Genomic DNA, 26,455 nt, shown 5'->3' on the forward strand with positions numbered 1-26,455 from the left:
AGTGAAGCTAAGATAAAGGAAGGTTTCTTTGTTGGTCCTCAGATTCGTGAACTTCTTTGAGATGATGCATTTGACCATGCACTGCATGGCAAGGAAAAGACGGCATGGAAAGCCTTCCAGTTAGTGGCAATAAATTTTCTCGGAAACAACAAGGCAGACAACTACAGGTTGTTGGTGGAAAACCTCCTCAAGGCCTACAAAAGCCTTGGTTGCAACATGTCACTAAAGATACATTTTTTGCACTCTCATCTAGATTTTTTTCCACCGAACTGTGGAGCAGTGAGCGACGAGCACGGCAAGCGATTTCACCAGGACATTGCAACAATGGAGAAACGCTATCAGGGCAAATGGAGCCCATCAATGCTTGCAGACTATTGCTGGACAGTGACAAGAGATGCTCCATTTAATGAATACAAGAGACAAGCCAAGAAGCGCCGAGGAGACACTGAATAGGACTAAACTATGTACATAATAGTTTTTTGCCTTTTGTTTCATAATAGATGTTATTTATATAACCCTTTTGCTGATTTTTAAAGTGTTACATAAACAGGACAGGTGAAATATTATCATGTAAAGCAACCATAAACACATGAAAAGACCTAGCTTTACAATTTATGATTAAAACTCTACTATCTACACAATATACATAGACATAAAATGTAAAAACTTAAATATCTTAGAAACAGTAGCTAATTAGTTGTTTTAATTGTCATATTTGAATTCAGCACATCAAAATACATAATAAATAGCACATTTTATCTCTGAAGCAGACGACTTCTCAAAAATTGTAGACCAGTGTAATGGAATAACACTGTCAGACACAGTCCCATACAATTAACCAGATAAAAATTACTCCCAGACAGGATAAATAAAAAAATGTAATATTTTATTTTTCTTGCAATAGAGGGTACATTTTTACCATAGGCCACAGGGCAACTAGAGACACTACTCCCAGTAACAAGCAGGGGGAGAGGGTCACTCTGCAAATTGGGAAGATACCCCATCATTGCAGAACTCAAGTTTGCACAACATGGGCAGTAATGACTCAATCATGAAAGGAGATTATAAAGAAAAATAAAGTGAAATAGGACTACAAGGGTGAATAGGCTTCATTGCCAAATCCAGAGCAAGAACTGAAAGCAATGATACTAGAAGGCCTTGTGGCACAACACTGATCATTAGCCGTTCTGTATTTCCATCTGGCCAGCCAGCAAAGAAGAGAAGTCTAATGGCTGGGGCACAAGCCTGTGAGTAAAAAGAACAGGAGTACTTGTGGCACCTTAGAGACTAACAAATTTATTAGAGCATAAGCTTTCGTGGACTACAGCCCACTTCTTCGGATGCATATAGAGTGAAACATATATTGAGGAGATATATATACACACATACAGAGAGCATGAACAGGTGGGAGTTGTCTTACCAACTCTGAAAGGCCAATTAAGTAAGAGAAAAAATCTTTTGAAGTGATAATCAAGCTAGCCCAGTACAGACGGACTGATCTAGGCTGAGGTTGATGGTGGGATGGAAATTATTGAAATCATGGTGGAATTCCTCAAGGGCTTCTTTTCCATGGGTCCAGATGATGAAGATGTCATCAATGTAGCGCAAGTAGAGTAGGGGCGTTAGGGGACGAGAGCTAAGGAAGCGTTGTTCTAAGTCAGCCATAAAAATGTTGGCATACTGTGGGGCCATGCGGGTACCCATAGCAGTGCCGCTGACTTGAAGGTATATATTGTCCCCAAATGTGAAATAGTTGTGGGTGAGGACAAAGTCACAAAGTTCAGCCACCAGGTTAGCTGTGACATTATCAGGGATACTGTTCCTGATAGCTTGTAGTCCATCTTTGTGTGGAATATTGGTGTAGAGGGCTTCTACGTCCGGACACAAATCTGACATCAGGAATCATAATACTCAAAAACCAGTGGGAGAACACTTTAACCTGTCTGGTCATTCTATGACAGACCTGCGGGTGGCTATTTTACAACAGAAAAACTTCAAAAACAGACTCCAAGAGAGACTGCTGAGCTGGAATTGATATGCAAACTAGATACAATCAACTCAGGATTGAATAAGGACTGGGAATGGCTGAGCCATTACAAACATTGAATCTATCTCCCCTTGTAAGTATTCTCACACTTCTTATCAAACTGTCTGTACTGGGCTAGCTTGATTATCACTTCAAAAGTTTTTTTCTCTTACTTAATTGGCCTTTCAGAGTTGGTAAGACAACTCCCACCTGTTCATGCTCTCTGTATGTGTGTATATATATATCTCCTCAATATATGTTTCACTCTATATGCATCCGAAGAAGTGGGCTGTAGTCCATGAAAGCTTATGGTCTAATAAATTTGTTAGTCTCTAAGGTGCCACAAGTACTCCTGTTCTTTTTGCGGATACAGACTAACACGGCTGCTACTCTGAAGCCTGTGAGTGATTTCTTGCTCCACAACAGACTTCAGGTGAGCTGGGGCAAGTCACTTAGGCCCCTCTCCTCACAGGCCTTTAGGCTCCAAATGTCCATTGACATGAGCAACTGTTGAGGATCTGGACTTCCCTCTCTCTGCCCTCGGCTGCAGGATGGTGACATGGAGAGGACGGCATGACGGCCATCCCCACCTCACAGGCGAGATACAGTCAAGAAGACGGCCAGGCACTTGTTACCATGGTGATGGGCCTATTTAAATACATTGTATGGTCACTGTACCATGCCAATGACAGCAGCGGGATGAGGGCAGCAAGGGAAGCTGCTCCCACCCTCTCCAACTGGAGAGACCCGTGGCCCTATCCCCTCCCAGGTACAGCCATCGCCAAGCCAATAGATGAGCTTGCGATGCTGAAGTGGTGGGTCACCTCTAGCCAATGGGAAAGCTTGCGGACACTCAAGGGGCGGGAACTATAGTCAATATCAGCCAATGATGACGTGACCTAGATACGTCCACACCCACTCCGCGAGCTCGGTGTTCCCCTGCTCTCTCCGGGTTGGTTAAGAGGCGAAGGAGGCGGGCTGGACTCATCTTCCATCCAATGAGAAGGCAGGGTTTGTAACAGGTGCCTGGCTCAGCCTATTATTGCTGGCGTGGGTGGTCTCGCTCCTTTCTTTGCAAAATGGCGGCGGTAGCTCAGGTCTCGTCCCCGTCCCCGTCCCCATCCCCCGTCCCTGCTCCTGTCCCGGCAGCCCCAAGCCCAGCAGCCGTACCGCCAGTGGCAGCGACCCCAGCGGGAGGTGCAGCGCCGCCTGTGCCTCCCCCTACAGCAGTCCCGGGCCCGCCGGTCCCCGCGGCGCTGCCTGGCCCCTTCCCCGGCGGCCGCGTGGTCCGGCTGCACCCGGTCATCCTGGCCTCCATCGTGGACAGCTTCGAGCGGCGCAACGAGGGCGCGGCCCGGGTTATCGGGACCCTGCTAGGTAAGAACCCTCGGGATCAGCGGGGCCTGGCTCCTCCCCCTCCACCCCGTCTCCGGTCCCCGGCTCTCCCCCGTCCCCACTGCCTCTGGTCCCCCGGGGTCAGTGGGGCCTGGCTCTCCCCCGGCCTGCTGGGTTCGATGGCGGGGCTAAGTGTCGGTTTCCAGAAACCTTCCCTTGGCTAGTCAAGGCCCCCTCGCTCCCCTTGGCCCTCGCTGTAAGGGGAGCCTGAGCTTCACACCTGGGTGGCGTCTCAGGGTAGGGCCTGGGGTGCTTGAGTCTGCCCAACATCTCCCCTCAGTTTCACTCTTTGCTCTGCAGGCACTGTGGACAAGCTCTCCGTGGAAGTCACCAATTGCTTCTCAGTCCCACACAATGAGTCTGAAGATGAGGTGGGTGATGGCCTCGGCCTCTGTACCCTGAGCGTGTCCATCCTAGCACAGAGGAGAGTTGGGAGACTAAATGGCATGACAGTGAAACACTCTGAAGTCCTCAGGTGGAAGATGCTGAGTATTAGTGGGCTAGCTCACTTGGCTATCAGGATAGCTGCATGAGTGAGAACAATCTCATCATACTAATGTTTGCACTCCTTTCCTTCATGTTTCACCTTTTGCCTTTGGTATTCTGGAAGTCCTGGATCTGTCTGAGTCTTTGTTAGTGCATGTGGCTCTAGAATTCACTACCCTTTGAGTGAGGTCTATGATTAGAAGAGTCTAGACATGATGTATGTTGGCAGGGTCTTTTGGTGAAATCCTTCCGCATTGTCCTAGTATACGGAGGGCAATGAAGCACTTGTTCTGCTTGCAGTGGGCTAGTAACTACTAAGGGAAAGGTCTTCTCTGAGGTCTAATTGACAACAAGAACCTTCCATTTCACTATCTGCTGCTAGAATTTAAGCACTCCTGCAATTGATTGCCTCATGCTGCTTTGTTGTGGTTTTCAGGTGGCTGTCGATATGGAATTTGCCAAGAATATGTATGAGCTGCACAAGAAGGTTTCCCCTAGTGAAATCATTTTGGGGTGGTAAGTCATCTTCCCTACTGCAAACATGTGACTTGTGCTTAGCAGTTATGTGGCCCCATTATGCACCTTGAAATACGGTACACTGCATTATAGACTTTGAATAAGCAGCATAGTTTGCTGAAATGACAGCTGGGGATATAGAATATAAACCTCAGGAAATGGGATATATTGTTTAAAAAAGGGAATAAAGTGTATGTAGTGGGGCAATATTTTCTGATACTGGAGTCCAGGAGTGGCGCCAGGGTTTTTGGTGCCCTAGGCAGGGGTCCTTCCGTGCTTCCGGTCGTCGTCGGCAATTCTGCGGGGGTGGGGGGTGGGGGTCCTTCCATGCTTCCGGTCTTCGGGGCACTTCGGCGGTGGGTCCCGGGGCGAGTGAAGGACCCGCCGCAGAATTGCCGCCAAAGACCCGGCGTGCAGAAGGACCCCCTGCTGCCAAATTGCCGCTCCCTCCTACCCCCCCAAATCCTGGTGCCCTAGGAGACCGCCTAGGTTGCCTAAATGGAAGCGCCGGTCCTGCTGGAGTCTTCTCCCAAGAGATTGTTGGAAAATCAGGTGAAGTGATGTAGAGAACTGCACTTTGTAGACCTCTCAGGGGTGGAGTGTAGAGAACCTCATTAGGTCTCTTCTGAGGTTCTGTGAACCAGCTTTGTTTTATTCCTGAAGAAATTAATGCAAACCCTGACTCCTCTTCTCTTCAGAAGGCTGTTGTGGAGGCTAACAGTTTATATACCTCAGTGAGGTCCAAGCTGCAATGAATTTAAGTTAATTATGTTTTGAAGATATTAACTGCAGGACAATTAAAGCAGCTGGATTAATATAGTCCTGTATTTTTAGCTCTGATGGTCAGTTTATGGAGGAATTGGGTTGTAGCTCTTTACCGAAGAGCTTATTTTCCTATAATGTGCTTGGAATTACTTTTAATCAGAGAGCAGTTCAAAGCCTAATGATAAGTGCATCTAAATTCATGTATCTGATAGCAAAGTGCAATGATGTCCTGAGCAGATGGTACTCAAACTTTTTCCCCTTCACATCCTGCTACAAATTGATCATGTGTTCAGAGCAGAGTTGTGGGCACATCACTGATCAATGGCAAATATCCCAGTATTTCTGAAATGTGAAGTGTTGGATGCCCAAGTCTCATGTTCTTATATTGTGTTTTCTAAGGTATGCTACGGGCCATGACATTACAGAGCACTCTGTCCTGATCCATGAGTATTATAGCCGGGAAGCACACAATCCAATCCACCTCACTGTGGACACCAGTCTCCAGAATGGGCGCATGAGCATTAAAGCCTATGTCAGGTATTTTGGGGAGATGGATCACGCTTTGGAAAGAAAGATCTGCAGTGGGATTATCAAAAAGGGACAGACTAGGGTAGGGAGGGATCTAGTTACTTGATTGTCCTAATTAGGGCAATGTTGTCTACTGGCTAGAACAGAGGCTGTGAACCAGGTCTCTCGATTCTATTCCCAGCTGTCTTTGACCGTGGCGCCATGCTCAAGTGATTTAATCTCTGAGATTCTGTTTTCCCATCTATACAATTGTATTAGTACTTGCCACAATTAACAAAGGAATGGCTTGACCTCCACAGATGAATGGTTAGTATGAATGGCACTTCAGAAGGAAATTGCAGATTATCTGAATGCTTGACTTTCCCCATTGAAAACTATATATATATAAATGGGACAAGTGTAATAAGTTTTGAGTGTTAAAGAGAACCCCTGGGAATCTCTAGAATTTCTCTAGACCAACAACTGTGTAACTACATTACAGCTCCCCAGAAGTGTGAATGCAGTTCTTGGTGAGAATGAGTAACCTGCTCAGTCTCTTCTGCTTCAGTGTAGGGAAGGCAAACCAGATAAAGGGTTACTGTCCCCTTCTTTTAATAGGTTTGTCTGAAGAGCAGAGAAATGTAAGACTGGAAGGACCTTGAGATGTCCTCTAGTCCATCCCCTTGCACTGAGGCAGGCCCACGTATACCTAGATCAGTGGTTCTCAATCTGTGGGTCAGGACCCCAAAGTGGGTTAGGACCGCATTTTAATGGGGTCGCCAGAGCTGGTGTTTAGACTTGCTCAGACCCAGGGCCCAAGCCCTGCCACCAGGGGCCGAAGCTAAAGCTCGAGCCACCACACTCCCTCAGGGCCGAAGCCCAAAGACTTCAGCCCCGGGCAGGGGCCTGTAATCTGAGCCCTGCTGCCCAGGGCTGAAGTCCTTGGGCTTTTAGGCTCTTCACCCTCCCGCCCCCCCCAGCCCAGGACTGTGGGACTTGGACTTTGCCTGTCCCCCAGTCAGGGTGGCGGGGCTCCGGCAGGCTAAGGCTTCAGTCCTGCTTCCTAGGTTTGTGGGGTTTTTTTGTTGTCGGAAGGGGGTCGGGGTGCAATGAAGTTTGAGAATCCTTGACCTAGATCATCCAATTATGAGGATTCCAGAGCTTCCCTTGGAAGCCTATTCAATACTTAACTATCCCAGTTGTTAGAAATTTTCTCCTAATCTCTAATCTAACTCTCCCTTGCTGCAGATTAAGCGCATTACTACTTGTCCTACCTTCAATGGATATGAAGAATGATCACAGCCCTTAACGTATCTGAAGACCTATCAGATTCTCCCCCGAGTTGTCTTTTCTCAGCACTAATCATGCCCAGTTTTTTAACCTTTCCTTGTAGGTCAAGATTTCTAAACCTTTGATCATTTTTGTTGCTCTTCTCTGGACTTTCCAATTTATCCATCTCTTTCTTAAAGTGTGAAACCCAAAACTGGCTGCAATACTCCTGCTGAGGCTTCACCATTGCAGGGTATGGCAGAATAGTTATCTCCCATGTCTTGCATACGACGCTCCTGTTAATACACCCTAGAATATTAGCCTTTTTCACAACTGTATCACATTGGTGGCTCATATTCAGTTTGTGCTTCACTATCCTTTTCTGCAGTACAGTCTAGCCAGTTGTTTCCCATTTTGTATTTGTGTGTTTGATTTTTCCTTCCTAAGTGAAGTACTTTACACTTGCCTTTATTGATTTTCATCTTACTCATTATGGTCCAATTTATCTAGATCTTCTTGAATTCTATTTGTCTTCCAAAGTGCTTGCAATCCCTCCCGGTTTGATGTCATTTGCAAATTTTATATGTATCCAATTCATTATCCAAGTCATGAATGAAAATACTATGTAGTACTAGGCCAGGACTGACCCCTGCGGGACCCCACTAGACATGCACTTCCAGTTTGACAGTGAATCATTGAAAAGCCATAATCAAAGAGCAATTATCAACCAGTTGTGCGCTCATTTGATAGTCATTTCATCTAGACCACATTTCCCTATATTCTTTATGGGAATGTCATACCATGTCTACTGCTGCCCCCATACCCAGTAGGCCAGTAACCCTGTCAAAGAAGGAAGTGAAATTGGTTTGGCATTACTTGTTGACGCATCTGTGTTGGCTATTACTTATGCTATGTTATGTAAATCTTGTCTTTTCTAGTGCTCCAATGGGGGTCCCTGGTAAGACCATGGGGGTGATGTTCACACCTCTGACAGTGAAGTATGTTTACTATGATACTGAGCGGATAGGAGGTAAGCTGGCTTGTTCTTCTTGTTGGTCCTAACCAGATATTTGGGCGCTTGATTTGCGTGTCTGGGGATCACGGGAATCTGCATCCCTAGCTTGCGTATCTGAGAACTGCTTACAGAAGTCTTTGCCTTGGTGCTCAGTGCCTCATCCTCTTTGTTTCCCTGCTCCCCATATTAGAGGATTTCTTGTTGTTGTTTAGTGCTGATGAAATGGTGCTGTCAGAGTTCTGGGGATTGGTGAAAGTTGAAGTGGCCCAGCATTTTGGGGGCAGAGTGGCACAGATGTAGGAGTTGTGGAGTGAATGCAGAGCGTTGAGCTGTGGGGTACAATAGAGGATTGTGAATGGATTAGAAAATGGGATCTGTGAGGGTGGAGAAGAGAAACAACCAAGTATCAAAAGGTCAGGCCACAAAACCACTGTAAAGAAGCAAAGAAATTATAGACAAAATGGGAGCGATAAAGGCAAAGATGTCTGTTCCTAACATTAAAGACACTGGGGGCTCTCATCCTCGGGTCAGCAGTGGTCTTTTCTTTCAGAAGGCCGTCAGCCTTGATTACATACATGCCTAGTACTTGGCATGTTTTATGTGACTTCTGTTTCAATCAGAATTGACATGAGACAACAGGGAATTCCTGAGATTGTATATCCGAGTTTGGAGAATTATTTCATACATTCCATCTATTTGACAGCACTCTGTGTAGTCCAGAGGTCCCCAAACTGTGGGATGCAGAGGAATGTTTGGGGGGGCCCAGGCCAGCTCCCCTGGTGGGTGAGGACGGAGCACCACCCAGCTCCATTGCCAGCCCCTTAGCCCTGGCTGCCAGTCCCCTTAGCCCAGCGATGGGGGTCGGGGGCACGGACAGAGGTAAGGGGGCATGCAGTGTAAAAAGTTTGGGGACCACTGGTATAGTCAGTTTCCAATTTGTGAGAGTCTCTCCCAGCAACCTGGGAGAGAGAAACATACAGAACTGGAAAACGTGATTGTAAAACCACAAAAAAAGGGGCATTGCTATTAACTCTTAGGAACTCAATTTCAGATTATTAGTGTCCCCTACTGAAGTGAGACCGCATATATCATGAGGCCAGCTTACAAATTTCTGATTACTGGATGTGAAAATGAGTCAGGGACATGCTGAAGACGTCATTGGGACTTCTTGGAGTGTATGAATTGCACAGTGAGGCTGTAACTGTACTAGGTGCCAGGAGGGCAGTATTGTCATTGCTTGGACCTGGGAAAAGGCTGAGCAAAATGTCTGGAATCCCTCATTCTTTTTCAGACCAAATAGTAATCTGATGCTTCTCAGGATGGAGGCCAAAACTTTCAAGCTTGGGTGCCTACAGTTTCGTGTTTAGGCATTAAAGTGCTCTGATTCTTAGATGTTTTGAGCACCTGCATTCTCCATTAAGGTCAATGGAACATGTGCCTGTGTCCTCCGTTGCTCCCCCATGTAGCTAATATATTACTACTGGGGGAATTCTGTGCCAAAAAAATAAAAATTCTGTGCACAGTATTTTAAAATTCTGCAAATTTTGTCAAAAAGAACACTACATAATCACACCAGTTTTAATTATTTTGGTGATTTATTTAAAAATACCTGTCAGCAAGTATGTCTGACAACATAGACACACAAATTCCCTTAGGAGTAGAGAGTTTAATAATAATAAAAATAACCCTATGACAGCCGAGTTCCTGTTTCTCTGCCCCTTCTTCCCTACAGCCCAGCTGGGGGGATGGACACCCACAGCCTTTCCCTCCCAGAACCCAGCCGTGTGCCTGCCACAAGCCAATACATCTGAATCCCCTACCCCCCTGATAAACCAGCCATGTCATCTGTCTCTCTCCTCTTCTTCCTTCCCCCCCCCCATGCCCAGACGCCAACCTCCCTACCCCTCAGAGCCCAGGGATCCAGACAGGGAGAGAGCTTGATGCTCAGTGCCAGGTTTGTGTGGAGTTTCGTGCACACCACTGCCTCCTTCCCTCAGAGCATGCTGGGAACTGTAGTTGCCTGGATCCCTGTAGCTCCCTCCCCATCCCCCTGACAGTATCTTCTATGTGCAAGCTGTGCTCTGCCATTTCCAGTAGCCCCTAGTCATGGTCAGCAGCACTGCAGTCCATCTCTGGTGGGGAAAGGAAATTCTGCACAAAAAGCACTACTTTCTGCAAAAATCTGCATTGCACAGTGGCGCAGAAGTAATATATATCCCTGTGGAAATGCCACATTACATTGGTAGTAAAGGCAGCACTGGAAAAGCATTTCCTGTTTTGCTGAAGCAGATGTCATCCTAGAAATCTCTGGGGAGTGGTTGGTGGTTGAAGCTGACCTTGTGCCAGCCAGTTTCTCAGCATCTCTCTCCTCACAGTTGATCTCATCATGAAAACCTGTTTGAGTCCCAGTCGAGTGATTGGCTTATCCAGTGACTTGCAGCAGGTGGGGACAGCGTCAGCCCGGATCCAGGATACCCTGAGCACAGTGCTTCAGTATGCAGAGGATGTGCTGGTAAGGCTAATGTCTGTGTGATGCTGTGGCCAAAGGAGCTAATGTGATTCTGGGATGCATTAGCAGGGAAATCTTGAATAGGAGTAGAGGGTTATTTTACATCTGTATTTGGCACTGTTGGAATACTGTGTCCAGTTCTGGTGCCTACAATTCAAGAAAGATGTTGATAAATTGGAGAATCTTTAGAGAAGAGCCATGAGAATGATTAAAGGATTAGAAAACATGCCTTGTAGTGATAACCTTCCCTTCGTTAAGCTAAATAAATTGAGCTGCTTAAGTCCTGGGGGTGATTTGATTAATCTATAAATACCTACATTGGAACAAACATTTAATAATGGGCTCTTCCATTTAGCCAAGAGAGCTGTAACACAATCCAACAGCTGGAAGTTGAAGCTAGACAAATCAGACCAGAAATAAGGCACACATTTTTAACAGTGAGTAACCATTGGAACAGTTTACCACGGGTCATAATGGATTCTCCATCACTAACAATTTTTAAATCAAGATTGTATAAAAGATCTGCTCTAGGAATTATTTGGGGGAAGTTCAGACCAGATCACACACAATCTATGAATCTAATCCAGTTCATACAGGAGAGGGTGAGAGCTTTCCCTGCATTTGTATGTCTCAGCTCTTCCTGTTCTGTGCAGTAAGTTTGTTGTATCTTGCTCATTGTAAAATGTCTTTATTTTTATGGTTAGTCCGGTAAAGTGGCTGCTGACAACACTGTTGGGCGCTTCCTGATGGATCTTATTAACCAGGTGCCAAAGATTTCACCGGAGGACTTTGAGACAATGCTGAACAGCAATATTAACGTGAGTCCTGTTACTCAGTTCTTCTGGGTGTTTCATGAATACTGGAAATCTTTCTCCTCATGAGGAATCTCTCTGAGATCCACAGCAAATCTATTGTTTACCTGTCCCTGGGTTATGCGAGACGAGAGAGGTGTCTGCCCCTTTTCCCATTTGTTAGCCTGGCTTCACAATTAACAAATGTTACTGAAATTAAAAATATATATGAAGGGAGCTATTCAGATCTGCCAGTACCCCCCCCCCAAACACTGAATAACAGTAGGAAGCATTAACCAAGCTTTCATAAGAACAGCCATACTGGGTCAGACCAAAGGTCCATCTAGCGCAGTATCCTGTCTTCCGATAGTGGCCAATGCCAGGTACCCCAGAGGGAATGAACAGAACAGGTAATCATCAAGTGATCCATCCCCTGTCACTCATTCCCAGCTTCTGGCAAACAGAGGCTAGGGACACCATCCCTGCCCATCCCAGCTAAAGCCATTGATGGACCTATCCTCCATGAACTTATCTAGTTCTTTTTTTGAACCCAGTTATATTCTTGGCTTTCACAACATCCTCTGGTAAGGAGTTCCACAGGTTGACTGAGCATTATGTGAAAAAATACTTCCTTTTGTTTGTTTTAAACCTGCTGCTTATTAATTTCCTTTGGTGACCCCTAGTTCTTGTATTATGAGGAGTAAATAACACTTCCTTATTTACTTCACACCAGTCATGATTTTATAGACCTCTATCATATCCCCCCTTAGTCATCTCTTTTCCAAGATGAAAAGTCCCCATCTTATTAATCCCTCCTCATATGGTAGCCGTTCCATAACCCTAATAATTGGTTGTCCTTTTCTGAACCTTTTCCAATTCCAATACCTTTTTTGAGATGGGGCAACCAGACCTGCATGCAGTATTCAAGATGTGGGCGTATCATTGATTTATATAGAGGAAAATTGATATTTTCTGTCGTCTTATCTATCCATTTCTTAATGATTCCCAACATTCTGTTCGCCTTTTTTGACTGCTGTTGCACGTTGAGTGGACATTTTAAGAGAACTATCCATTTAGATCCCATCACTTTGTATGTACAGTTGGGATTGTTTTCCAGTGTACATTACTTTGCACTTATCAACGTTGAATTTCATCTGCCATTTTGTTGCCCAGTCACCCAGTTTTGTGAGATCCCTTTGTAACTCTTCACAGTCAGCTTTGGACTTAACTATCTTGAGTAATTCTGTATTGTCAGCAAAGTTTGCCACCTCACTGTTCCCCCTCCCCCCCCCCCCTCCTTCCAGAACACTTATGAATCCGTTGAATAGCACTTGTCCCGGTACAGAACCTTCAGGGACCCTGTTAGTCACCTATATTCAATGAAAACTGACCATTTATTCCTACCCTTTGTTTCCTGTCTTTTAATGAGTTACTGATCTGAGAGAACTTTCTCTTACTTAACAGCCTTTGGTGAGGAACCATGTCAATGGCTTTCTGATAGTACAAGTACACTGTATCGACTGGATCACCCACGTCCATGTGTTTGTTGACACCCTCAATGAATTCTAATAGATTGGTGAAGCATGGTTTCCCTTTACAAAAGCAGTGTTGACTCTTTTCTCCAACATATTGTGTTCATCTGTGTGTCTTATAATTATGCTTTTACTATAATTTCAACCAATTTGCCTGGTACTAAAGTTAGGCTTACTGGCCTGTAACTTTCAGGATCACCTATGGAGCCTTTTCTAAAAATCAGCATTACATTAGTTGTCCTCCACTCATCTGGTACAGAGGCTGATTGAAGCAATAGGTTACATACCACAGTTAGTAATTCAGTAATTTCATATTTGAGTTTCTTCAGAACTCTTGGGTGAATACCATCTGGTCCTGGTGACTTATCACTGTTTAATGTATTACTTTGTTCCAAAACCACCTTTGACACATCCATCTGGGACAGTTCATCAGATTTGTCCCCTAAAAAGAATGGCTCGTGTGGGAATCTCCTTTACATCTTCTGCAGTGAAGACCGATGCAAAGAATTCATTTAGCTTCTCCGCAATGGACTTTGTCTTCCTTGATTGATCCTTTAGCCCCTCAATTGTCCAGTAGCCCACTGATTGTTTAGCAGGCTTCCTGTTTCTTTTGCTAGTTGCTTTTCAAATTCTTTTTTGGTCTGCCATATTATCCTTTTACACTTGACTTGCCGGAGTTTATGCCCCTTCCTATTTTCCTCAGTAGGATTTGATTTTCATTTTTTAGAGGATGTCTTTTTGTCTCTAACAGCCTCTTTTGCACTCTTATTAAGCCATTGTGACATTTTTTGGTCCTCTTACTGTGTTTTTTATTTGGGGTATACATTTAGTTTGAGCATCTATTTATATTCTTAAATAGTTCCTATGCAACTTGCAGGCATTTGTCTTGTTACTGTTCATTTTGACTTCTGTTTAACTAGCTTTCTCATTTTTGTTTAGTTCCTCTTTTTGAAGTTAAATGCTACCACAGTGGGTTTCTTTGGAATTTTTTCCCCCTACAGGGATGTTAAATTTAATTACATTATGGTCGCTATTGCTGAAAGGTTTAGTTGTATTCACCTCCTGGACCAGACCCTGTTCTCCACTTAGGACTAAATCAAGAATTGCCTCTCCCCTTGTGGGTTCCAGGACTAGCTGCTCCAAGAAGCAGTCACTAATGGTGTCTAGAAATTTTATCTTTGCATCCCATCCTGAGATGACACATCCAGTCAATATGGGGAGAGTTGAAATCCCCATTATTATTGGGTTTTCTGTCTTCATAGTGTTTCTAATCTCCAAGCATTTCAGTCACCTACACCATTCTACTCAGGTGGTTGGTAGTATATTCCTGCTGCTGTACTCTTTATTATTCAAGTGTGGAATTTCTATCCATCTAGAGAGAATGGCATTTCTGTCTACATCGTGGAAGATGTGGTCCTTTCCCAGTCTCCGACAATCACATTCTTCATGACTGAGTGTCTGATGTGAACAAGGATTCTTAGTAACTTGTCAGGTTAGGCTGAGGGAATGAGGCTCATAAAGAGAGAGGGCCGAAAAAGGCAAAACCAGGCTGGTGACTAGAGAAACTGTTTTTAACTAGTAACCAAAAATTGGAAATAGGAGGGCAAAGCTACCTGGGAGAGATGAGGGAACTTCTCAAGGCAGCCTTTTCAATAATTAAAGGCAAAGGAATCCTTCTTAAACTTGCTAGGAATTATGTGAATAACCTGAAAGCTATTAGATTGTTTTGAGACATGAAATATTTAGGACAACTGTGTAAATAGCCAGATCTTACTGCAGTCTGGACTTCAAAGATAACTGGCAACTGGGATAAAAGGTGAGATGCCTAATATTTTTGTCTAGTAACCTTAGGCTTCAGATATTTTTTTAAGGGACTATTTCTGTGATGTGTACGTTGCCCATGATAAACCTGCATTAGTACCACTTTGTTTTGAGCCCGTCAGCTCTAACAAGCTAAGCTGAGTGGATCCATTGCTTAGAGCACGGGACTGAGCCCAGGTTCTGTTCCCAGCTCATCTTCCCGTGATAAGTGGAGAGAGTCACAATTTCTATTCCTCAGTTTGCCCACCTATAAATTAGAACACCAACTCGTAAGTGTAATGTCTGTAAGGCACTTTAAGACCCTCTGTAAAAGTGGCAAGTGTTATAAGCAGGATCAGGCTAGTTCAGTAGCTGGATGGGAGGCATCCAGGGATCAGCTAGTTGCTGCAGAAGGTGGTGGTGTTGATTCAGTAGGAGCATTTCCTCAGAGTTGTTTTGATCCAGTATTCCCCCAAGCATTGCCTTGGAGGGGTGCAGGGCTGCTGAAGGTGCTATACCAACAAAGGCCCCGATCACTTTCCCTAAGGATAGAGTTGTTGACCCCCGTGTTCTAGCTAAAATGAAATACTGGTAGTTACATGGTCTCCCTTCATTTCCCCCTGCAGTTTTGATTGACTGGAGCATTCACATCTTGTCCTAATGCCCTGTGTAGTGGTGGTGTGTGCTATTTAAACAACTGCTTCAATGCATTGCTGGATAAAGAGAATCACTTCTGTGTAAGGTGGTTTGGGATTCTTAAGATGAAAGTTGCTACTTCTGACTTGGATTGGGAATCAGGATATATGGATTTATATTCCTGATTCTCAGTGACTTGTGTGACTTTGTCCAAGTCACTTAACCACTATATGCCTTCTCTTCATCTGTGAAATGGGGATAATGCTTGCAATGCTCGGAACACTATAGATAAAAAAGCACTGTAAATTCAGAGTATTATAGGAATGCAAGGTATCCTGAATTGGTGAGTGAAGTGGAAACTAAGTTGTGAAGCCAACAGTGCTTGGCAACTGCACTGTTTTTGTAAATTGCTTTAATGACACAAATTCACATCTATCTGACATCACCACCTTCTCTTTTCTCTTTGATTCTCTTAATCAGTCTAACTGCTGTCCATTTCTTTTTCTCAGGACCTGCTGATGGTGACCTACTTGGCAAATCTCACTCAGTCACAGATTGCTCTCAACGAAAAACTTCTGAGCTTATGATGGACTCCCTGCCTTCTCTCACTTGAGAGCCTGAAGATACAGCAGAGCTACTCTCCCTACAGTCTGTTCTGCTACTGAATTTAGTTGGACATTAATGTAATTGCCTAAATGATTCAGTATTCTCCCATATCCCTCTGATTCCCACCTCTGCCCCAAAAAAACCTTCCACTGTGGTTCAGATATTGAATCAAAACTGGGTGTGGGCCCATTATTGAAAATTGAATTGATGACTACTCTTTAGGGCTCATGAGCTGCTGTCCCAGGTTACCCATTTATATGACAAACACAACTCCATTGTATTGTGAGGATTATTGATTCTAAATAAAAGTTCCATTCCACTGATAAGAGCGCCTTGGCATCCATAGGTGTCTTCTTCCTCAATATGTGGTTGTAGTGTCTTCTTTTAAAAAAAAAAAAAAAAAAAAAAAATCTCAGAAGAGGAAATTGTAGAACACATAGGAGTGCACCAAGTTCTATAGAGTCCCTATGGGGTCAATCACTCTACTTTCCTTCAGTTCTGCATTTGTGCCTTCATGGTTACCAGAAGGCAGTTGGTCAGGGAAAACACTCTTCGTTACAGGTCTTCAGAACGATCATCCTTTGTCTATTGTTTCTATTACTATGGTGCCTGGGAGCCCTCATCATGGACCAAGACCCCATTGTGCTAGATACTGTTCACTGTTTCCTTACAGTAGCTCTTCCCTGGCACCAGAATGTGAGCAGGAGTGGTACAATCAGCTGTGAGTCAGCTGTCTATTGAACCTCACTGCTGCTGTGCATTTGGGGAAGAATGCAGGGTGATAGAATAAGGTGTTCAGAAACAAAGTAGGCATTGGGAATTGAAATGAAGTGAGAAGTGCTACTGGTAACTGAACTGACAGCTGAAAAGTTCTGAAGTCAGACCTGTCATTGAGCAAATGTATCTGCTAGGGTGCCTTTCTTGCCTGGTCATTTGTAAAAAATTAGCACACCAGATGTGATTCAAAGAAGACTCCAGTATGAATTTTTGAAGTTAAAATGAGCAAGAGGAGCATTGCATGGGCTTCTTCCTTTTGTGAGTCCTAAGACTATAATGCTGACTAGATTCTGTAGATTGGAAACTTCTCATGTTTCCTAGAAATTCTATTTCAATGCCCAGCAGACTTTCAGTTGGAGGAACTATAATGCTCTCTGATTTGCATCTGATTGCAAACCTGACCTTTCTCCAGGGTCAACCAATAATGTTTCCTCTGTGAGGCTGTTTAGCTGTGCTGAGGATGGCTTGTCTAATGAGCTCCTGCCAGAAAATACATTTTGTCATTTTATTGCATTAGACTGTAAATGTAGTTCAAGAGGAACATTGAAGCTAGTGTTGCATTGACTCCATCTGTGTTAATTTGTCAGATATAAATTCTGAAATGGGATGCAAATTACAAATTTGGCTCTTTAAGGTGGCCTGCAAATAATTTTTAAACTGGGCTTGTCCTCTCTACTTCTGTATACTTGACAAAGGCCTGTAGAAGGTCATTGTGTTGATAGAGGATTGCTGACTGGTCTCCAGGATTTTTATTGTGCTCGAACATCTTAATTGAAAGCATAAAATGGATGAATATTGAATCTGTAACAAAGGCTTCCTTATTCCAAACTGAAGTTAAATGTTGTTAAAACGAAAGCCAAGTTGTACAAGTCTGAACAAAAATCTATTTTCCCTCTTGTGTGCTCAATGTACACACGTTTAGCTCTTGTGATGTCACTGTTTTACTAGTTCTCCAATCAACATAGTCTCCCAAGATGACCTGAATTTCTAATGTAAGAAAACAAGCTAGGGGAGAGGGGAGGAACCTTTTAACCTTTCTTAATCATCATAAAGACGCAAAAAAAAGGACAAGGGCAATTTTTTTCTTTTTTTGCAGTTCACTGTGAGATAACAATGCTGAAATAATCTTGATTTCCCTGATAGTGCTTTACAGGTTGAAATAACTAAAATCAATACAGTTTCATAAATGGAGTACTATCCACAGCAAAATTAAAATGCAGCGTTCTCAGAATGAAAAGGTAAGACATGAGTTACACTGTTTGAGGTGACTACAGCATACAAGCACTTTAAAATTTTGGCATGGTAATAGACACCTTAAAACTGGATGTAGGATTGGCTAATAAAAGCAACTGGCTTTGTGGGCTGTATTCACGTAGTACAGAGAGAAGAGACCCTTACCAGTGAGGGGCTGTATTGCTGAGTGGAGTTCCCAGAGAAGAGAGCCCAAGTAATGTATGGGGTCAGTTGGCCATAGAACTTAGTGCCATATTATTAAGTAGAGATGGAAAATTAATTTTCCAGCAGTTCCATTCATGCTTATATCCATCTTGGCTTTTTTTATAGGTTACTGGGTAACTTTTTCCTAAACTCTACTCCTTGGGTTTTCCAGTGATGGATTTTCTGTCCATATTTTCTAACCAATTTCAGAATGGCACCTTTTGTGTGGCAGTGCACCTTCTGTTCAAATAAAATCATGCATTACTGCAAATGTGATAATATTTAGACTTTTGCCTCCTTCACTATGCATCTTGGAAGAAAAGTTACACAACTCCTAGGAAGCAGAAGAGAGGTGGTACTTCTTGCAGAACTTGTAAAATGTGCAGAACACGTTCTTAGATGTCTGGACAGTTGAAATTTCTTCAAACAAAACTTAGGGCATGGCTACACTTGCAGATGTAGAGCACTGTGAGTTAAACCAGCCCTCAGAGCACAGTAGGGAAAGCGCTGCAGTGTGTTCACACTGTCAGCTGCAAGCGCACTGGCATGGCCACATTTACAGCACTTGCAGCGGCGTTGGGAGCGGTGCACCATGGGCAGCTATACCACAGAGCACCTCTTCCCATTCTGGCGCTCTGGCTTGTAGGAAGGGGCAGGAGGGAGGGGCGGGGCATTCTGGGTCCTGTCCCAACGCCTCGTGATGCGTGGCTTCGCATCCCAGCAATCCCTGTGATTCCGTCCACATTTGGTGCCATCTTTCAATATTTTACTGTGTGCTCTGTCTTCCCTTTCGGTCTGCGGGAATGGATCCTGAACTGCTGAGGAACATGCTGATGGGTCTTGCCAGCATATCACGAATGGCAGTTGAGTTACTCCTTAAGCTTCAAACTAACAGTGAGGAGTCCGATGTCGACTCGCGTAACACTTACAACGTGAGATTGCTTGTGGCATTCACGGACATGCTCACTGCAGTGGAACACAGCTTTTGGGCTCGGGAAACCAGAACTGAGTGGTGGGATCACATAGTCATGCAAGTCTGGGATGACTAGCAGTGGCTGCACAACTTTCGCATGAGAAAAGCAGCTTTCATGGGACTGAGTGCTGAGCTCGCCCCCACCCTTCAGCTCAAGGACACAAGATTGAGAGCTGCCTGCGGGTGGCTATTGCAATCTGGAAGCTGGCAACTCCAGACGGCTACCGATTGATTAACCATTTTGGAGTGGGAAAGTCAACCATTGGAATCGTGTTGATGCAAATTTTCAGGGCCATTAATTGCATCCTGCTCAGAAGAACTGTGACTCTGGGTAACGTGCATGACATTGTGGCTGGCTTTGCACAAATGGTTTCCCTAACTGCGGAGGGGCGATAGATAGGACGCATATTCCAATTCTGGCACCAGCCTACCTAGCCTCAGAGTACATAAATTGGAAGGGGTATTTCTCTATGGTTCTCCAGGCGCCTGTGGATCACTGTGGGCATTTCATTGACATTAATGCAGGCTGGCCCGGAAAGGTGTATGATGCACAAATCTTTCGGAACACTGGTCTGTTCAGGAAGCTGCAAGCCAGGCCTTTCTTCCCAGACTGGAAGTTGAAATGCCCAGTATGATCCTTGGAGACCCTGCTTATCCTTTAATGCCGTGGCTCATGAAACCCTACACAGGGAGCCTTTACAGCAGCAAGGAGCGGTTCAGCAACAGCCTGAGTTGGTGCAGAATGACTGTGGAGTGTGCTTTTGGCTGTTTAAAGGGCCGCTAACGCTATCTGTATGGGAAGCTGGACCTGGCCGATGACAACATCCCCACGGTTATATCCACATGCTGTACCCTCCATAACATTTGTGAAGGGAAGGGTGAAAGGTTCACTCAGGCATGGACCTCGGAGGTTCAACGCCTGGAGGCTGAATTTGAACAGCCAGAGAGTAGGGCTATTCGAGGGGCCCTGCATGGGGCTATAAGGATCAGGGATGCCTTGAGGCAGTGATTTGAGGCAGAAAGTCACCAGTAATGTTTGATGCTGCATGGAAGTGAAGTGCAGTGGTTCCAATGTTAGTAGGAATCTGTTTGCTACATATGATACTGACTTGCAGTGCCTGTTGCTTTCCTGGGCTAAGGTATCTCTTACTTAATGCAATAATAAAAAATGTTTTCAAAGCCAAAAAATTCATTTATTGTAAAACACAACTGCTTGGGAAACAGAGGGCAAGAGGGTGGGGAATGGTACAATCAGATTTGCATATGTCCTGTTATACTCAGCCTTCCTGGCTGGAGTGCTGTGCAATGAGTGCTGCACTTCAGGCTGGCTAAAATGCATGGTGATGGGGGTTGAGTGCAGCGGGTAAGAGTTGTAGTTTGCAGGGCTGGGTGGTGAAGCTACAGGTGTTGGAGGCAGCTAGTGCCGATAAGAACCTGGATGTTGGGAAAGTGGGTTGGAGGTGACATGGGGGCACAAGCAAAAGTTTTGGGACAAGGGCTGCGGGGGGTGGGGGCGGACAAAGTGTTCCACCTACTACGAGCGCCTGTATTGAGTCCGCTTGGCGCTCTATGATGCTATAGCAGCCGTTCCATGCTTTAGTGCTGGCGAGCCGCATTCTGCTAGCGGACCCTCCTTTCACTCTCCTGCCATTCCTGCGCTTTTTGATTTTTTTTTTTTTTTTTTTCATTAAGGGACTGCTGCATTACTCTGTGCAGCATGTTGTCTTTGCTTCTACGTGGCCGCTTCCTGATTCTTTGGAGACTTTCAGCTGTTGATAACAAGGAGGGCTGGGATCTCACAGTTGCATCTGTAAAGCCAAAATGCAACACTTAACAGAGGCAGCATTGTTCACACCAGACAGAGCAAAGATTTGGCCGTACTTAAAGACCAGCACAGTCTACATAATAGCAGGAAAAAAACTGTCCCAAAGTGAGCGCACATAACCCATAGGAGTCCCAAAATGGTGAGTAAGCACAGGGGCAAGGGGGACTGATTGTTTTACAGCCATACTGTCCTCTGGGGTTCTGTGCCTCGGGGAGAGCTAACAGCTGCAGGGGCCCCCTGTACTGAACACTGTCCCCACATTTTCCACAGAATGAGTTCATTCTGGATGATATCTTCCTGTTGAAGGTGACCTGGGAACATAGACATAGAATATCAGAGTTGGAAGGGACCTCAGGAGGTCATCTAGTCCAACCCCCTGCTCAAAGCACGACCACTCCCTGACTAAATCCCCAAATTGCTCCCTCAAGGACTGAACTTACAACCCTGGGTTTAGCAGGCCAATGCTCAAACCACTGAGCTATCCCTTCCCCCCTAAATATAGCTTGGTATTACTGTTTCCCATTTTTCATCCTCATTCCACCAAGTTTCTGTGATGCATATTATATCAGTATGCATCTTATTATTTAGAATTCTAGCTTTTTGTATATAAGCACTTTAAAAAGTTGTCACTTTTTAGCTATCTGCAATTACATGATGGGACTCTTTTTCAGTTGACTGTTTTCTCATCAGATCCCTACCTGTATTTTATCGTCGTCTATCCTCTCCTCCTTACTAGGACATAGAGAATCTCCATTAATAGATCCTCCTCCAAGGAATGTCTCTGTCTGAAGCATGTGTTCCTTCATACCTGTCAGCTTTCCTCAGCCCTTAAAATTAAAAAGGTCATAGTTTTAAAAACTGTTCTAAGTGCCAGCAATCTGGTTCTATTTTGGTTTAGATGGCCCTCACCCTTTCCCAAAAGTTTCCCCAGTTCCTAATAAACCTAACCCCCTCCTCCCTACACTATCCTCTCATCCACGTATTGAGACCCTGCAGTTCTGCCTGCAACTGTGTTACATGAATGATCTCCCAGCCATTCATGAACCATCAGCCAATTTCCCCTAGCTTGTCAGAACTGTACTGTCTTACATTGGTCAAAAGCCTGGCCAGTTTAAGTTCATTAAGTAATTCACCACTCCCTCAGTGTGGAATGGACATGTAATAGCCTTTGTAAACTGAGCTGAGATTTCCCAAGCACTTCAGCCAAAACCTAAACAGGTTTATTCACTTCAAATCTATTTTTCTGTAGTCATTATAAATAGCAGCCATAGAGATCAGAGTTGGTTATTTACGAAACAAAAATAAATTTGATGTCTAAGTTCTACAACCTAAGCAGGATTTGAATCAAACGAGTGTCTCACCTGACAGATGGTATAAGCAGGTTACAGACTGGACTCCATTTCCAACCTGGGACCACCCTTCCCCATTTCAAAGTCTTTGTCTTTGAGTTGGGGGAAAAGGGGGGGGGGGAGGAGAAGAGGCCAAGTGATGACATCACTGCCTCTCATATTTTCTTCCAGCTGTGAAGATCCTTCCTGTGACTTGGGGGGTCAGGCAGCCCCCATTAGTCAAGCAGTCTCCATTGCCTATGTGTGCGCTTTCTGAGAAGTTTTTGGAATGGCCAGTGGGAGAGTGGATTCCCTTTAATGGACCATCAGCACATAACTGGCTGGTCCTTTGCTGCAATTGAAAGGTTGACTGTGGGTGTCTCCCAACCTCACAACATATTTCAGTAACACATATAGCAATGCTTCATAACTCCACATACAATGATAGCACATACAATCCAAGAGGATATTAATGTTCAACAAATCAAGACTTTTAAAATTATACCTTACATGGCATACTTTGTACAAAACACATAATTATATGATAGTGGTGAATATGGGGGTTCCAGGGTGCTACTTTGAGGTATAGTGCATCACACTCTCCCTTTAAAAAAATTCTGCTTGTTTTAAAACAAACAACCTCCCTACCTGCAAACCTTGGAAACACTAGGAATGTAGGGTCTTGGACTTCCCTGGCTGTGCCAGTAGCTCAGGTAAGTATTTTCGTTTAACAAAGGTATCTTTTGATCCAAATGCAAATACAACAATGCCTAAATGTGGGAGGGATAGCTCAGTGGTTTGAGCCTTGGTTTGCTAAATCCAGGGTTGTAAATTCAATCCTTGAAGGGGCTATTTAGAGATTGGGGGCAAAAATCTGTCTGGAGATTGGTCCTGCTTTGAACAGGGGGTTAGACTAGACCTTTTAAGATCCCTTCCAACCCCGATATTCTATGATAAATAAGGGTTAACAAGAAACAGCTTTAAATTGTCGAAGCTAAGCCCTTCCTTTAAATGCTCAACCTTTATTCTCTTGGTTTTTGTAATGTCATAACTCTAGTTCTCCCATCCCTTCAGAATCTTTCACAATAGATGAGGTGTATGTCTTAAAAAAAAAAAAAAAGAGTATTGAGCCCTTTTTCTCCTTTGAAGGTCCTATTAAGGGTGCATGGACAGCTGTAACTGACTGCTTCACTTGGGTACCCAGAAAGTTCTCTAAACATGTTTTTTAATGGACTTTAAGATCATTCATTCCACAGGGAACAGTAGACTTTTCACATACATACACACATCCACTTTCACCTCAGCAGGAAGTCAGTCAGGGTCCAGGTTAGCTGAAATGGGGTCATGCTATGGGCCTAAAAATAGCAGGATTTGGGCTGGAGCCTGGATTCTGAATCCCAGTGAGCGGAGTGAGTCTCAGAGCTTGAGCAGGAAAGTCTACATTGTTATTTTTAGCCCTGTAGTGTTAGCCCTATGAGTCCAAGTCAATTGACCTGGGCTCTGAGGGTATGTCTAAACTGCAATTAGACACCTGGGACTGGTCTATGCAGCTGACTCAGGCAAAGGGGCTGTTTAAGGGTATAGACATTTGGGCTTGGGCGGGAGCCCAGGGTCTAAGACCCTGCATAGTGGGAGGGTGCCAGAGCTCAGGCTGCAGCCCAAGCCCGAACATCTACACTGCAATTAAACAGCCCCTTAGCCCGAGACAGCAGGCACAAGTCAGCTTCCTGTTGTAATTGCAGTGTAGACATACCCTAAGACTCGCTGCCACATTATTTTTTTGTAATCTAGATGTACCCAGAGATGGGCTGTCAATATTTGAACTGCTAGTCTCATAAATTCTGTCTTGGTCAGAGCTGATCTTTCTGGCTACTGTGTTGACATGAAGATTCTCTGAACACATGACAGTGAGCACCTGTTCTCCTGCAGGTATTTAACCATGTTGAAATGAGAACTCATTGTCATATCTAGTATCAACTGTATGTAACAATCTATTCCCCCTGGGGTATACTGTGTGCTTGGCAGAGAGTTGAAGGTGTGTGTAAAATATTCCACCTTCTGGCGGCCTGTGACCAGGTTCCTCCCAGGCATATATTCCAATGAGTCAACCTTTGCCAAAGCAACAGCTTGTGATTGAAGCAGCCCTTTCTGTACAAATCAATATTAAAAGCGTTTGTTAGCCCTATTGTCTCTGTGGAGTCTGTGCATGATAACTCTTGGCGATCTGCCATTTAGCAAGGCAGCAAAGGTGCAGGTGCTACTGTGTCTGCTGCTTTAAATCCTTGAAGTACAAGACTGCTTGTGAACCTCTTTTAGAGCCAGTGCACGGGGAAACTGAAAAAAAGACTCTGGCATTGCTTTGTGTTCACACTAAAGATGGTCTGTACTGATTTATCAGAATTAGCAATTGCTGGGGATCTTTAATATATAACAAGGATAATGTGTGTGTTTTTAATTGCAGGCTAGGGGGTGGTAATGAAACTCCAGCACTTTCTAGCTGCTCAAAGCTTCTACAGCAGAAATGTGCTGCAGTGTGCATAGGGCCATGCAAATTCTGTCTCGAGAGAACTGATGTTTATTACTTTTCTGTACTCTATTCTACTGTAGTCAGAGGTCGATTTACAGTAAAACACAGGGTAGGGTGACCAGATGTCCTGCTTTTATAGGGACAGTCCCAATTTTGGGGTCTTTTTCTTATATAGGTTCCTATTACCCCCCACTCCCGTCCCGATTTTTCACATTTGCTGTCTGGTCACCCTAACACAGGGTGCCCTGGCACGGAGCCCCTCAATGACAGGGCACCCCAGGGCTGGTGCAGAAGCTTGGTCCTGCGGGCTCTTGGGGCTCCTGCTGCAGGCTCTGCCCCCACCAGCAGCCAAGCTCCCCCTTCCCCCACCTCCTTCCCTGAGCATGCCGCGTTCCCGCCCCTGCCCCTCCCCCTCCCCCTCCCTCTCTGTGCTTCCCCCACCACCGAACGGCTGTTTCCCAGTGCTCAGGTCGCTCTGGGGGTAGGGGTAGGGGTGGGGACACAGCGCACTGGGGGGAGGAGGTGGAGAAGAAGTGGGGGCGGGGCCTTGGGGAATGAGGTGGAATCAGGGCAGAGCAAAGGCCGGGCCCTGCACATACCTCCCCCCCCAACCCCCTGGTGTGAGCCACTCAGGGCAGGGGGCCACGGCTGCCCAGAGGGGGGGGCAAGTGGGGCAATTTGCCCCGGGCCTCACAGGGGCCCCACGAGAATATAGTAATCTATAGTATTGCATCTTTCTTTTATGGAAGGGGCCCCCGAAATTGCTTTGCCCCAGGCCCTCTGATTCCTCTGGGTGACCCTGCAGGGGTCTGAGGTGGGGCATGGGGCTGGGAGCACCCCCACACCCCAAGCCCACACCCCCAGCCCCCTGCACTCCCTGACTCCTGCACCCCCACACATCTCCACCCCCACCCTGAGCACCAAATGGGAGCTCCTGCACTGCCACCACCCACATTTCCACCTGCACCCCTCACACCAAATGGGAGGTAAGCACTCCACACCCCAACCCTGAGCCCCGTCCTGCACCCTAACTCCTGGCCAGACCCTGCATCCCAACCCCCAGCCTGCTCCTGCACCCTAACTTTCTCCCAGACCCTGCACCCCCTCACACACTCCCAGCCCTGACTCCTGCACCCCTCTCACACACACCCTGCCCTCCCTGACTCCTGCACCCCCCAACAATCCCATCTGCAACCCTTGCACCAAATGGGAGCTGCCCCAGGTAAGCGCTCCACACCTCCTTCTCCAACCCTGAGCCCCTCCCATACCCTAACTCCTGGCTAGACCCTGCATCCCAACCCCCAGCCTGCTCCTGCACTCTAACTTCCTCCCAGCCCCTGCACCCCCAGCCCTGAGCCCCCTCCCACACCCTAAGTCCTGGCCAGACCCTGCACCCCAACATTTTTTTACATTTTTTTTTATAAAGTGCTCTTATCCAAAGTGCTTCACAATAGTTAGTTAATGGTAAAAACAATATTTGGAAAGATCATTAAGTGGTTTGCCGAGACCCTCAGCGATTTTTCAAGTGGTCTGTGGAAAAATAAGTTAGAGTACAAAAACAATCAAGGTACCTCACTTTGCTTTCATTTACTTCCTATTACTTATAGGAGGAGGATGAAGAAAAAAAAGAATGAAAAACGCGGGTCGGGGGGAGATAAGACAGAATGTTCTTTTTCTTGGCTGGGTCCCAAGGAAGGGCCCCCAAAATGAAGCTGAGCACAGGGCCCCACTAACT

The 26,455-nt window shown here is 45.2% G+C and overlaps 1 protein-coding gene across 1 annotated transcript; it reads left to right on the top strand.

Annotated features, from left to right (window-relative positions):
* Positions 1 to 3,090: 3,090 nt before the first annotated feature.
* Positions 3,091 to 16,215, top strand: EIF3F (eukaryotic translation initiation factor 3 subunit F). The gene is made up of 8 exons (XM_054034786.1): positions 3,091 to 3,403; positions 3,722 to 3,792; positions 4,344 to 4,423; positions 5,588 to 5,725; positions 7,903 to 7,994; positions 10,355 to 10,491; positions 11,193 to 11,306; positions 15,757 to 16,215. The coding sequence occupies exons 1-8, from the start codon at positions 3,106 to 3,108 to the stop codon at positions 15,832 to 15,834; spliced, it is 1,008 nt and encodes a 335-aa protein (XP_053890761.1). The 5' UTR covers positions 3,091 to 3,105; the 3' UTR covers positions 15,835 to 16,215.
* The last annotated feature ends 10,240 nt before the right edge of the window (positions 16,216 to 26,455 follow it).

This window comes from Malaclemys terrapin, chromosome 7 (assembly GCF_027887155.1).
Source record: "Malaclemys terrapin pileata isolate rMalTer1 chromosome 7, rMalTer1.hap1, whole genome shotgun sequence".
Taxonomy (NCBI): domain Eukaryota; kingdom Metazoa; phylum Chordata; order Testudines; family Emydidae; genus Malaclemys; species Malaclemys terrapin.